Consider the following 14,007-nt stretch of genomic DNA (forward strand, 5'->3'; position numbering starts at 1 on the left):
ATTATAAAATATTTTTGGGGCCTTTTTATCGGCTTTACTGATAGTACAGCTGAAGATATGATAGGAAACAGGATGAGAGAAGGGGAGTGACACGTGGCAAATGGTGCCCATGCTGGGACTCGAACCCAGGACCGCCACAGCGAAGACACAGCTTCTGTACATGGGACGCGTGCTCTACCAACTGACCTAAACGGTGCCCCACGAGGAGACATTTTAATGTCCGTTACTCACTGAACACTGACTCACTGAACACTGACTCACCTGAACACTGACTCACAGTTCCACCTGTTTACCTCTCAGAGGTCAGATGAAATGAGAGTCTCAAAGATCTCTTCAGTCACCTTCCAATATCAGAACTCTGAGCCAGGAGCTCACCTGAGTGCATACAGACAGGTGAAAGGGTGAAATAAAGGTAAACTCGTACCTGTGTGCCCTTCCCTGCAGTTACAGGCCATACTGAGCGATTGAGGGTTGTGTTGGCAGGAAGTGGCAAAGAATCGCCCACTGTTCTGAACGTCTGGACACAGGCAGGGCTGACAGGGCTGTCTGGAGACAGGGTCACCGTAGTAACCATCCATACACCTGCAATAGCAACAGAGGTGTGTAATTAGAACCAGAACATGAACAGGATTCTGCCACAATGTACACAAACACTTAACATATATCACAGTTTCATCTGAAGTATATGTGTGTGTGTGTGTATAAATATTATAATACCTGTCACAGTTGGGTCCGGTGGCGTGCTCCCTGCAGTTCAGACACTCGCCGGTCTCTTCGTCACATTCCTCCGACAGTCCGTTACATTCACAGGCTCGACAGAACGGGAAACTCCAGAATCCCATCTGACAGCGATCACAGCGTCGACCGGTTACATCTGAACGACACGCACACTGACCTCTGATCTGATCGCATAGCTCCGACACTGAACCACTAGGGTCACACTCACATGCTGCAAACACCACAGCAGAGAACAAATCAGCATGACAGCTTTAAAAAGAAGAATTCAAGTTTTTGTAGAATCAGGTTTTGAGAGTTTCTCACGTTTGCAGCCAGCCGGTCCGAAGCCAAATGTCAGCGGTGCACAGGTATCACAACAACGGCCAATCACATTGGGTTTACATTCACAGAGCCCTCCCAGTTCACTGCAGAAAGGTCCGAGCGAGCCGGCAACGTTACACCTGCAAGCTGACAAAAGGTACAAAGATGAGATGGAAATGGGGGAAAATACACAGAAGGATCAAAATAAAATTAGAAACAAAAGATAAATGTTTAATGTTACAAAGAAATGACTAAAAAGCATAATGCAGTGTTTTGTGTCCAGTTCAGATGAAAACTTTCTCAATGTGAGGAACTGAAAGAAGGTTCAGGTGTTGATATGTTGAACAATTATATTTTTAAAAAGTAATTTAAGTCTGGATCAGACTTGTACTTGTTTGGCAGTGAAAACCAAAGATGTCTTTTTCCAAACTGAAAAGAAAATTGGATGATGAACACCAACAGTTTTAAAAAAAGGTGGATATCACAAATGTTTTCATGGAGTTCAGTGGAAATGCTATCTGCCTGATATGCACGGAAAGAAGATCTTGTTCAACAATATCTCACTATCGGCAAACACAGCGACAGAACGGATTAACAAGTGATCAGGTGACATTTATGAACAGTTAGAGAACAAAGCCCCAAATTTACTGCGTACTCTGTGGCGCTTGATGAAAGCACAGACCGGACCGACAGTGCACAGCTAGCCATATTCATCAGAGTTGCAGAGTTTGTGTCCAGCGCATGACCGTACCACAGCTAAGGATCTATTAGAGCAGCTGGGCGGTGCCGTAAAACAGACTGGTAGGCATTACCACTGATTATACATCAAGTAGTTCCGACCAAGCACTCTGATTGATCAACAAGACATTTAGACCGTGCTCAAATCAGCATGACAGCACGCCTGACTCATTATATTACTCTGTAAAGTCTGTGGCAATAGTGTATCCATCTCCATGGCAACATAGTAACTGTCAGAGCTGGAGCAAAAAAAATAAAAAGTACGGCTTGAAATTCAAACTTTCTGCCGTAAAATATGCAGAGGAAAACTCGGGAGAAGCAGCGGCAAGACGTTTCTCTGTCGACCCCAAGAGAGGGAGAGACTGGTGATAACATCAAACTGAGCTTCAGCGTCTGTCCGAGGAGGACAGCAGCAGGGCCAGGCTGCCTGCTGGAGGGAGGAAGAAGGCCAGCGAGGAGCCTGAGATAAACATGCAGGGATGAGTTATCAGCAAACGGACACACCACGAGAGAGTGTCCCACAAAATGATCAGGGAGACGGAGAAACAAATGTACGCCACCGTGAGTGACAGCAGAGATGAGGAGTTATCAGTGAGTGCTGGTTGGCTGAATCGTTTCCTCCGCTGCAACAACTTCACTTGCAGAAGGCAACTATTGCCCAGCAGGATGCCAGAGAATTCACAGAAGTTTGTACCATTTTCATCTCGGATTTTTGTGAGGAAGGAATTAAACACCTGGTCCCAAATAAACGTCTGGTCTGTTCAGTGACTGAAACAAATAAACGCCCCAGCTATTATTTATGTTCCCTTCAGTGTGAGAGACACTATTGTGACCGCGGTGAAAACGTTTTATAAGAAATATAAAAGAAAAAAAAATCAACATCTTTGTTATAACTTGGATGATAAAAATAAGCATTTTCTGTTTATCTGTGCAGTATTGATTTAGTTCGGGAAATTCCGAGACCGCGATAAAACATTGACGTTAGCTCAGAGTTCATCATCTGGGACTAGAACATCCTTTCTGTTGCTAGGTCGTTACTAAGGGTTGGATTATTTGCTGGAGTGGTAAACTAGGTTCCATTACACATTTGAGCCTACTGACGTGACTGATTTTGTTTCAGTTATTAGTCAGACCCCATGTGTTTCCATGGAAACGAGACGCACACTCGCAAAAACCTTTAAAATTTGAGAACAAATTGTCCATCAACATTTTTTTTATTTTTGTTGGTATTAGTTGTATCATCGCAGTATTACCCTCGAGGGTGTGCTTTAACGTCATTTGAGCACTTCAGTGCTGCTTGCGGACCTCGGCGCATCACTGTTGTGCTCAAGTAAGGGATAATGCCTGACGAGGTGTCCATAAACAGGAGTTAATGGACGACGCGGAGGCCTATAACTCCTGTTTATGGACACCTCGAAGGGCATTATCCCGCTTATACCATGGTCACTTGCCAAAGAAAAGAAATTCGGACCATTAATTTACATTTTCATCCGTTTTACAATCAAAATATAAAGTTTTTTACGAGACATAACTTAGTTTCCCTGGTAACGCCTGAGGGTTTGACTAATACCTGGAACAATCATTACTCTCCCGTAAGGTTCTTATGCAACAGAAACGTTGTTCACTCCTCCAGTAAATAGGACGGATCATAGATACGACTTGGCAACGGGAGATATTCTAGTCCACTCAGCGATGAGAAAGAAAGCTAACGCTATGCTAGCAAGATTCAAAGTCAATAACATTGCGTATAGGTTGACAAACAGTAAATATAATTTGACAGTATGCTAGCTAACAAGACTAGCTAGCTAACCAGTCATGTCATTGTCCCCAAATCAATAGCAAGATTATCACGAACAAATGACCGGCCGTGTGTAATGTTACTGTGGCCGCAGCCTGAAGCAGAGAGCTGAACAGAGAACGGGATGTGAGATTATTCACGTATCAGTAAATTTAGAGGGGAAGTGAACTTTCTGCAGCTTGTGTGTTACAGTCGCCACCCTGTGGTGTTCAGAGGATAAGACACTGAAGGACTGATGGACTGCACTCAGTGCTGGAAATAAAATAATCAGATCTGATACGCCAGCGGTGAACAGTCAATTTGACTGGAACTACTTAGTAGGTGTCCATATATCAGGGGTTAATGGACACCCTGCAGCCAATCAGAATCGAGTATTCCCCCAGACCATGGTATAAATGACGTTAAAGCACACCCTCGAGGGTAATATTGCTTAATGGAGCCTCTCTGTGACAGGCAAAACAAACTGGTCGTGCTGATACAAAGAAAGCTAGAGGAGGAAAAAGCAGAGCTGACAGTTGTTGTGTACTGCTTTATACATCAACGGGCACTGTGCGGCAAATGTGTGAAATTTGAACATGTGTCTGTTGTCCTGAAAAGGAGTTTAGGGGTATTTCTGGGTATTTTTAGAAGAAAATCGAATTGGGTTATGGTGTTTTATTTACTTAGGTGCATTGGCCCAGCTGGGTAAGTGTCTTAAAGAGACATTTTGAGTTAAGAGCAGAGGTGACAAAATGAATGAAATTCGGCAGAGTGGATGTTCTCGAACTTGATGATCAAAAATAGATGATAGATCTTGTGTTCCCAGTAGACATGACACAGGAGCTGAACATCCTGAACCTGAAGCTGCAGGGCCCTGGTCAGCTCATCACAGTGGCTTTGTTGTGTTTTTATCTTGAAGTACTTACGAGCTGCTCCGTTGTGGATTCGTGCCGACATGCTCTTCACGAGTCCCTCACAAACATCTGGTAGTGACTCCTGGGGATTGAGCTCGGCAGCCAATCCAATGCAACGAAAGCTGCGGAAAGCATCAAGGTCGCTCTGGGAGCAGAAATCTTGGACAAACTCGATACTGGGAATCAGGGCCATCTAAAAAATACAAAAGTAAATTAAAGCTGCAAGCAGCGATGAACGGGCCTTCGCGCCTTGCACATTGAGCTGTGGCACCGTTGGAGGGCACGCTCACCTGTTACCTGGTGCGATACATATGCATACCGAATTTCATTCATGTATGTGCATGTAGGAAGTGTGATTGATTAACATGAGGCTGACTTCCTGTATCCAGTGGGTGGCGCTATGGATATGACACAGTATTGATGCATAGACGTATTCAGGGCGACACCCTCTACATGTGTGAGCACTTTGGTGGAGATGGGAAATTGTATGTTGAAGTTGTAATGATTTCCTGCTTCATGGCTAAGCATCGCACCACCACACCCACCAGGTGTAACGGAGGCAAACTTTCATATATTTTCATCATCAAGGTCTGAGGATGATACTGACTGAACATGAAGTCTGTGGTGATAAATCTGTAGGAGTTTGTTAAAGTACGAGGCATGGAAAGGGTCAAAATGGCAGCAGAAATCAAAATGACAGACTTACTGTTGGACTGAGGGTACATGTCTAAGAGTGTTTTTTGTGCATCTGGTCATGATACATATGCATACCGAATTTTTTCTTCATGTATGTGAAGTTTGAAATATTCCAGGGGGCACTAGAGAGTCCCCAGGCCACACCCACACCAATCAAGTTGAATTATCCAATTTTTCGAGAGATATGGCGCATATTGGAAGTTTGGTGAGTTTTGGGATATGTTCAGGCCTCTAAAACTGCACTTAATTTTGAGAATAAAAAGAAAAAGAAGAATAAGAATAATCCTTACAGATTCAATAGGGCTTTCGCTCTTTCAGTGCTCGGGCCCTAATAACTAAGCAGATCATTTCAGATTGGGTAGGACTGCTGAATGTCTTGTTTTCTCTTCTTGTTTATGACATGAGAATTGTGATGAATGGTCTCAGAGTCACTATAGTAACCGTAACAGTAACTGCAGCTCCACATTCACTGCTTCAACACACACACCTGACACACCTGCTGAGCTATGATTGGACCCTTGTTGTTTGGGGAGATGTGTAGTAAACTGTCAGTCACTCTGAATGAGTTTGAGTTGAACTGATTAAGACGTCCTCACCGAGTCAATCAGGATGTGAGTGCTGGACGAATCATCAGATCCGGGTTGTTTGTTAAAGACAATGTCCACAAAGTACCGACCGCCTGTGTTCAGACACACAGGAGAGTCCAGAACAGCTCCTCTAGAAACAAACAACAACAACAGGCAATGACATGACACGCAGGTCCAAATGGTTAAAGGTGTGGCTGTCTCTGATCACATTTATGACATATAATCAATAATCATTCCTACAAGGTGACATAAATCTGTCTGTGCTTACCTGACAGTGACCTCTAGTGGTCATATTAAATCATGGATTTAAATGAGTAGTTCTTGTGTCTATAGCAGCGATCCTCAATAGGCAGCCCCCGGGCCGCATCCGGCCCGCCGGCCTCCTGTTTGTGGCCCCCAAACTTTTATTGCTTCACCATGTGTTTTTTTTGGGTCAGCACGTGTGCACCGGGACTTGTCTCCATGCCAACGATACAGAGACAGCTGGGTCACTCACTGCTACGAGTGCAACTTTTAACTCTCACTTTCGTTTTCGGAGCAGTTCGCGTATTCACATTTTGCCGGTGGTAAAAGATTGAAAATGGCATGTTTCCAAGTGAATTGCTATTACAAAGTGAACAGTGAAAATCCGCAACTCAGAGAAATAGGGATTTAAAATTTGCATTCATTCTCCCACTGACAGGACAAGCCCCACGTATCTGACAGTGCAGCGGTAACAAAGGCCAGACATAGTTTAACTAATTTTACTCCGTCTCATCATGTATTTTCAAACGCTCAAATATTGTAACGGACGGGGAGTTTCTCCTGGCAAACACCCTTTCACTCATTGTGCCAAAATGTTTATCATCCTTGTTAAAACTCAACACCATTTAAACAAAGAACAAATGACGTGAAATAACTCACAATCATTTTACATATCATCTTATTCACAAACACATTCACGAACCATAATTACACCAACACCAACAGAATACCCAAGAGTCATTGCGCCACAGTCCACAAGGGGCGTTACAATATGCCAGGAGAAGCTGTGATGAAGATTTCCAAGTTGAAACGGCATTATGAGACGAAGCATAGGAATTTTGAAGAGACATTTCCTCAAAATTCAGCGATAAGCACAACACAAATAAATGCACTGAAATCGTCATATCAAGCTGCAAGCAGGATGCTTGTCACATCTATGTCACAATGAAATAAAATAATGCATGACTGAAGTGATGGACACAATGTTTGAAGGCAAACAAAAAGAGGAAATAATCAACTATGTATTTTAATTTATGTTAAAATGGAAATTACATTTTATTTTAGTTCGTATTTTGTTGTTTAGAATGAAAAGGACATTTTGTTTTGAATATTACAGTATTATTGCATTTGGCCTGACCGACCTCAATACATGGACCTTTGAGTCATTGAAAAAAATCTTTGTGGCCCTTTAAGATTTGTATTTGAGTACCCCTGGTCTATAGGCTGATTTGTGGTTGTACATGTGTACTGGTGTGTGAACAGACCGAGAGAGGGCTGCCTGAGTTGGTTTCAGCAAGTCCATGTTTGCCATCGGGCAGCCCCCCCTTCAGACATGTGGATGGACCGCTCTCTCTGGCCCAGAGAAACTGAGAAAGAGCAGCAGCCAGCCGGTCAGAAGGGACTGCAACAGTTGTAGTTACCGAGGACAGTACAGGTCACAATCCCATCACTCAGCGCCAGAGGAGAAGCTGGATAATGCTAAGCTACCAAGCATACCAAAGACAGTTGTTGCTGTCACAGTGTCTACGTCACTGTGACATGATGTTATATCTGTGAAAGTGCACATCTGGTGACTACACAGAAGCATGAATCAGGCTTTAGTTTAAACAAACTTTAACAAAGAAGGCAGAACAGAAAACAGCTGGATGCATTTTTGTAACTGGGATAAATATTCAATCAGTGGTTTAAACATGTCCCAGTTTTCAGGGTTAGTGCGGTGAATTAATTCTTCTTTTTGAACAACCCTTAAAGAGTTAACTGGATTCATCAGCAGTAGTGAACAGTGAGTGAGTCTTGTTCGGCAGCTAACAGTTAGCACAGAGCACAGAGCCACAGCACTGAGCAGTCACTGTCGGGCTGTATCGCCTGTTCGGACTGAGTTCACTTGTGATGGACATTTTAGTTTATTGTTATGGCAATGGCCACGCATGATGTAGGGTTGCCACCTTGGATTTGTGGAAAAAGGGACACTTGACAAAATGTTGCGGCAGCCACGGGGGGGTTGGGGGGTGTTGGTCTTCTTTGCCAGTTCAGACTGAGCACTCAACATGAGGACAGACACACAGTAATTTCATCATGTGGTAATACATTTATTCATAAAGAGAATAGCAACCAATTTGTTGTATTAACACACTGAAAAAATGTATGTTTTGCAATCTGATCTAAATTACTTTGAACTCAGGAACTTTTGGGATGAGGGAAATGCGCGCGCACACACACACACACACACACACACACACACACACACACACACACACACACACACACACACACCCCTGATGCTGATTGCATAAAAGTGGCGATGGCTGCATGTTTGTATTTGTTTGATACGACACCTCGATGCTTTTTTGTTTATGCATGGATTTTCATTGTGATTTTAGAGATTTTCGCCCGGACACAAAAGACATGTGGCGGAAAATTTTGTAGACGTAGACTATAGACAGGAAGAACACAGAGACATTTTTGATGGGAACATTTCTAGACTACAGAACGAAGGAAACCAAATTAAGGTTTTACATTTTCCCCCAAAAAACGGGACAAATTGTGTCCCGGGAGAGATTTATATTTTCCCGGGACAGCTGATGAAAAATTTGAACAATTCTGGGAAAAACGGGATGGGTGGCAACTCTAGCATGAAGACAGAGCGGTCCGTAGGTCCTCCAAATTATGCTACAATTAAAATGGTTACCCTGCTGGAAAAAACAGCATAGACCACCACCAAAACACCACACATGCTGGTCTTGGTGGTGACCAGTCACTAGCAAGACCAGCATATGTTGTGATTTGGTGGTGGTCTATTATGTTTTTTTCCAGCAGGGTATACCGTCAGCTTCATTAGTGAAAAATGTACTGCCTATGACAGAACCACTTTCATCATCACTGGAGAAGAAAGTAGCTGTTTTGAATCAAGAGCAGTGGCCTTTGAGACCATTACATCCTGTGGTGTCTTTCATCCAACCTGATCGTCTGGACCACCTCAGGGAGGAAAGAGTCAGAATAAGTCCTGTGCTAATCCATCTTGATTTAAGGCTGCTCCTGGCTAATGTCTGCTTCAGGAAAAGGAAATAGACGAAATAGGACTCCAAAAAAACTGAAAACAACTTGTTTTGTTGACATGAAACAACATGAGACGTGCTCCACCATAACGTCCCTGATCAAGCTATTGCACTCGGCTACGGCTGGACGAGGAGAGGTGGACTTATCAATGCTTGTCGCTCACACAGTCAAAGTGGATGGACAGTGTTTTCCTGAGGACCACGAGGTAATGTTTGGACTGAAAACAGGTGGTTGTTACACTGAACACAGATGAAACCTGTTCCAGTTTGTCAAGTTTGATGAACTAATTGTTGAGTTTGATGATTTATCACCAAAACACTCCGAGGTTTGAAACACAGGCACACAGATTGAAGTCCACACAAAGTCATCCTCTCTGATGGCATCTCACCTTGAGTTTCCAGGCAGGATCAGAGTTTTACTTCCTGTCGGGTCACTGCTGCAGCCGCCATCACCCAGCGACACTGTGGTGATGCTGACTGAAGCCAGCCAATCAGACGGAGCCTGCAGAGGAAGATCAGATGATGTTAGAAAACAGGAAGAGCCAGACAGAAAAGTCATTTTTCAGGTAAAGGTAAATTCAGTATTGGAAAAAATGTTTATTAACACATATAATGTTTATATTTTATAAATAAAAGTTAAATGGATTATTATGATTATAATGTAGAGAGACGTTGTAAATGTTAAGACAAACTAAGCAGAAGGTTGTTACGTTATAAAGACAGTTTTCTTGTTAGATGTTAATAAATATTATATAATACATATTTGTTGATGAGCAGATGAACATCAGGTTGTAGCTGATGGAATGTAACTAAGTACATTTACTTAAGTAATGTTGAGGTACTTTATTTGAGTATTTACATGTTCTTCTTTCTACCTTCTACTTCCAATCCTTACAGTTATCTGATAAGTTTAGTTACTAGTTTCTTTACAGATAACATGTTGTAATCACATTTTAAAATGTTTTTTGATCAGCAGTCAGATTTTAAAATGACTGATTTTGATAATCAAAATCAAAATTTTGAAAATTTTTAGAATCAGATAATCAGCCAGGTCAATGATCAGTCGACCCGCAGTATTTACATACGTGTAAATATATATATAATTTACTTTTAATTGTACTTTTAATAATTAACTGCCCCTAACCCCAGTATCAGACACTTTAAAGGGACAGTGTGTAATATATCAAGTATTTAGCGCCATCTAGCTGTGAGGTTCTACATTGCAACACTCCTTTGCTCAACCCTCCCGTTCTGAAGACATTGGAGACGTTCCAGAAGCTACGGTGGCCCTGACGGACAAGAAACTCATTTTCAAAATATGGACTCTTTCCCAACAGCGTCGAGTATTTCTACTGATTCAGTAATGAGGTAAAGTTGTAGTTAGTTATTGTTATTGTTAGTGACCAGCGCTTTCGCTGAGCTCCCTCTCAGTTTAGCCTTACTACGTAGTACCACGTAGTGCTTTGTGTCCCTCTCGGCAGTCCAGAGTTTTTTTAAACCGGAAAGACATGGCGGCCTCCATAGAGCTTGCTCCTGCTATGTATACTCAGATAGGTAATTCTTCACTCAGGAGGATAAGTCAGATTGTTGGCAGAGGTAACTGTACACCAATTAGGGCTTACTTATGAACGAAGACGTTGATTTGAGTTAATAAATTACTTAAATCGTTACACACTGTCCCTTTAAGACTTTGACTCGCATGGGTAACTTACACTTTTACCAAAGTAATATTATTTCACCATATCTTACTCAAATATGACTTTGAGTACTTTGGCATCACTGTTCTGGTGCAGCTCTGCACGGTCCCCGAACAAACTACTCATTAAACATATACGAAAAATAAGTATTTTGTCAGAAATTAAAAAATAACATCTGAAAAAGCTGTTGTCGGTAGAAACTTTATCAGTCCATGTTTGCTTATCAGTTAGCCTTCACAACATGAAGAACCCAACCCAGAACCAGGACTAGGACCAGGACCAAGACTAGATCAGGTCACTGACAGTTTTCCTTACCTCGGGCTCATAACGAATCACCAGCTGGTAATCCATCGATGATGGGAGGTTGTCCACGGTGAACCTAAGCCCCACCCCCTCCAACACTCTGACCAATCCCAGGCCCGTCCAGGTGACTGGCTGGTCAGCTGTTTTCTGACGGGGAACAATCTGCAGGTCGTGACCAGGGTCCAGAGGGATGCTGTTCTGCTGTAGGATGGAAACAAAGAACAATGATATTCTGATCTGATTGGCTGACAGGTCAGACTGAGATGCCTCATTGGTCAGAGCAAAAGTGTAACAGGAAATAAGTCAGACGTCCCACCTGTCCCTGTCTCCTGTGGCGGGCGCGTCGAGTGCGCCGAACCAAAACAACTCGTCCGTTCGTGAACTTAAAGTCGTAACCCTGCTCTCTGAAGTACTGCTCGCACTTTGGTAACACCACCGGATTCAACTGCAGATAAGGCACACACAAATACTACAGTAAAATACACACAAATACTACAGTAAAATACACACAAATACTGCAGTCAAATCCACATGAATACTGTGAGTACACACAGATGGCATTTCTAATCCCCCTCAGTGCCATATTTACACACCAAAGAAGAAGAAGACGGAGGAGTCGAAGGAGGAGGAGAAGAAGAAGCTCCTCCATGCAGCGGAGAGGCGAGTTCCGCCTCATACAGGAAATAGTCCAGTGGAGGCAGGAAGTGGCCGGGGGCAGGGTCAGAGCAGCGCCGACCCACCATGTTGGGTAAACAGTGACACTGTCCGTCTTCTGGAGAACACCTTAAGAGACAGGAAGTCAACACTTCAGCTACTCTCGGTCTCGTCTAATTAAGCAACTGATCAGAAATCAGATTGTGTCAACTCAGTGAGTGAGAATTTTAACACTGCATTTAACCCGGGTCAGTTGACTCTGCAGGAGACTCGGGTTTTAAATCACTTGGCTCGCCTTTGAACCAAATGTAAGACAATAGTGAAAATGCGAAATTCTGCCGTGAGGGCGCATTATCATCATCTGATGGTGGCGTGTAAGTAAGGAAGGAATTTGTGATGCAGTCTATTGAAGGATGCGTTATTACTAGACACAGTCTTGTAGGCGGAGCCTGTTTATTCCTGTTAAAGCTGCTCAGTGGTTCTTTAAAGCCATGAAAGTTCAACTTCCCGGCTGTGAAGATATTAGGATCTCCAACTAAGCCGCCTAAACTTCTGGTTTAGAGCCCAGTTACCTTGAATAGGGATAAAATAATTTAAACGTGCTGCTCTTCTAGACTTTCCAACTGTTATTGGACCGAACGGCTTAAATTGAAGAGTGAAATTTCGCGGGGGTTTTGATACTCAAAATAGTTTGTCCACAGTTTTACAGATTTTTTCACAATGGGTCTGTTTTTGTTTTCTCTTCTGTTACAACTGTTTCTGGTAAATTTGTGAACCGTGACGTACGTGGTAAACGTGACGTATGTGGTATACGTAACGTACAATGTAATGCCTCAGATAACAATCACAGACCACAGACGTGGGAACTGGATTCAGTTGCCATGGTAACTGAAGCTGTTGAGAACACCAGACATATCTGTCCAATCACATGAGCAGGAGCCCACAGTGAGTATTCAGTCATGTATAAAGACTTGAATACAATGAAAAACATGCAAATTGTTTAGCTGTTCACTTATTATTCACTGTTTGTCATTTCCTGTAAAATTCAAATAAAAAAACCTGAAACACGATGTTGAAATTAGATGTCGAAGTTTTTTTTTATGTCTTGAGTGACATCCGTCCGTTCTGAAGCATTTCAGGTGTTATTCTGTGGAGTTTGTCTTTATTTGATCGAGAGCATCTTGTTGTAAAGACAATGTGGTCAGTAGAAATAAAACTCATCTGACCTTCATCATCAGCTGCTCTTCAATATGTCACTGATGAACACCAGACTGTAAATACTTACTGGAAAGCAGAAACATACCTGTTACTGTGAGCTCCGCCGATATCACAGTCGCAGGGTGAACATCTGAACGCAGAGTTTCCCAAACCCCAGAAACCCTCCTGCCAGAAAACAGACGGAAACATCACTGCTATTTCTCTTTTCTCTGACTGAATATGTGTTTGTACAGAGTGTGGGAGATCTGTGACGTGAATTCTGGTCTCCATCCATCCACCACTCAAACCACCTTTGTTAAAAGAATGTGATGTCTATCACAATGTCTGTCACAATGTCAGTCATAATGAGGGGAACACTGGGCAGAAAACACTTTTTCTAATTAGATTAAACTGGTTGTCAACATCAGTTGTCAGCATCATCATTCCAACCGTTTGTCTTGTCTTTAAACAGCTGCTGTAACCACAATCAAAGTCCTGTCAAAATCATGATGGATGGATGGTAACGAAATTGGGAATCGTAACAGATTCAGGATCATAACAGGGTTGTTCATTTATTCATAAATCTTACCAGACATCGATCACACAGCGGTCCAGTTGCCAAAAGGTTGCATTCACAACTTCCGGTCACCTGATCACATGACCCGACACTTCCCAAACCATGACACCTGCATGCTGAAGAACACACACACATACACACACAGTGAATAAACCTTAATCACCATTTCTATAAGAAATGAATCGAATTGCAGCTTCGTCTACAAACAGATGCTGTTATTTTATAAGAAGTTGAAGTAAGATGGCGAATATGATGTCAAATGAATGTGTTTTTTCTACCCTGACAGCCGGCCGGGTTGTCCTGTCTCAGATTGAAGAAACCTTGTTTGCAGCGATCGCAGCGCTGACCATCAACGTTTTCTTTACACACACATCGACCGCTCAGAGCGTCACACAGCCCACCGCCCTGAGAACCAGCCGGGTCACAGTCACATGCTGAAACACAGGAACATGTAAAAATGTATCTGACCTCAGGACTCACACAACAATAATAATTACTATTATTATAAACTAAAGACACAGACGTATCCA

General features: G+C 42.7%; 1 protein-coding gene across 1 annotated transcript in view; it reads right to left on the reverse strand.

Annotated features, from left to right (window-relative positions):
- lamb4 (laminin, beta 4) overlaps positions 1-14,007 on the reverse strand; it is a 43,440-nt gene that overhangs the window by 18,772 nt on the left and 10,661 nt on the right. Inside the window, exons 11-22 of the mRNA XM_030424571.1 lie at positions 13,756-13,911; positions 13,490-13,593; positions 13,007-13,086; positions 11,643-11,832; positions 11,366-11,494; positions 11,062-11,250; positions 9,439-9,551; positions 5,760-5,880; positions 4,480-4,660; positions 1,042-1,185; positions 718-949; positions 425-582 (exon numbers count right to left, since the gene is read on the reverse strand). Coding sequence (XP_030280431.1) covers positions 425-582; positions 718-949; positions 1,042-1,185; positions 4,480-4,660; positions 5,760-5,880; positions 9,439-9,551; positions 11,062-11,250; positions 11,366-11,494; positions 11,643-11,832; positions 13,007-13,086; positions 13,490-13,593; positions 13,756-13,911 — 1,797 coding nt within the window. The remainder of the gene's footprint in view (positions 1-424; positions 583-717; positions 950-1,041; positions 1,186-4,479; positions 4,661-5,759; positions 5,881-9,438; positions 9,552-11,061; positions 11,251-11,365; positions 11,495-11,642; positions 11,833-13,006; positions 13,087-13,489; positions 13,594-13,755; positions 13,912-14,007) is intronic.

Source organism: Sparus aurata, chromosome 8 (genome assembly GCF_900880675.1).
Source record: "Sparus aurata chromosome 8, fSpaAur1.1, whole genome shotgun sequence".
Lineage (NCBI taxonomy): Eukaryota > Metazoa > Chordata > Actinopteri > Spariformes > Sparidae > Sparus > Sparus aurata.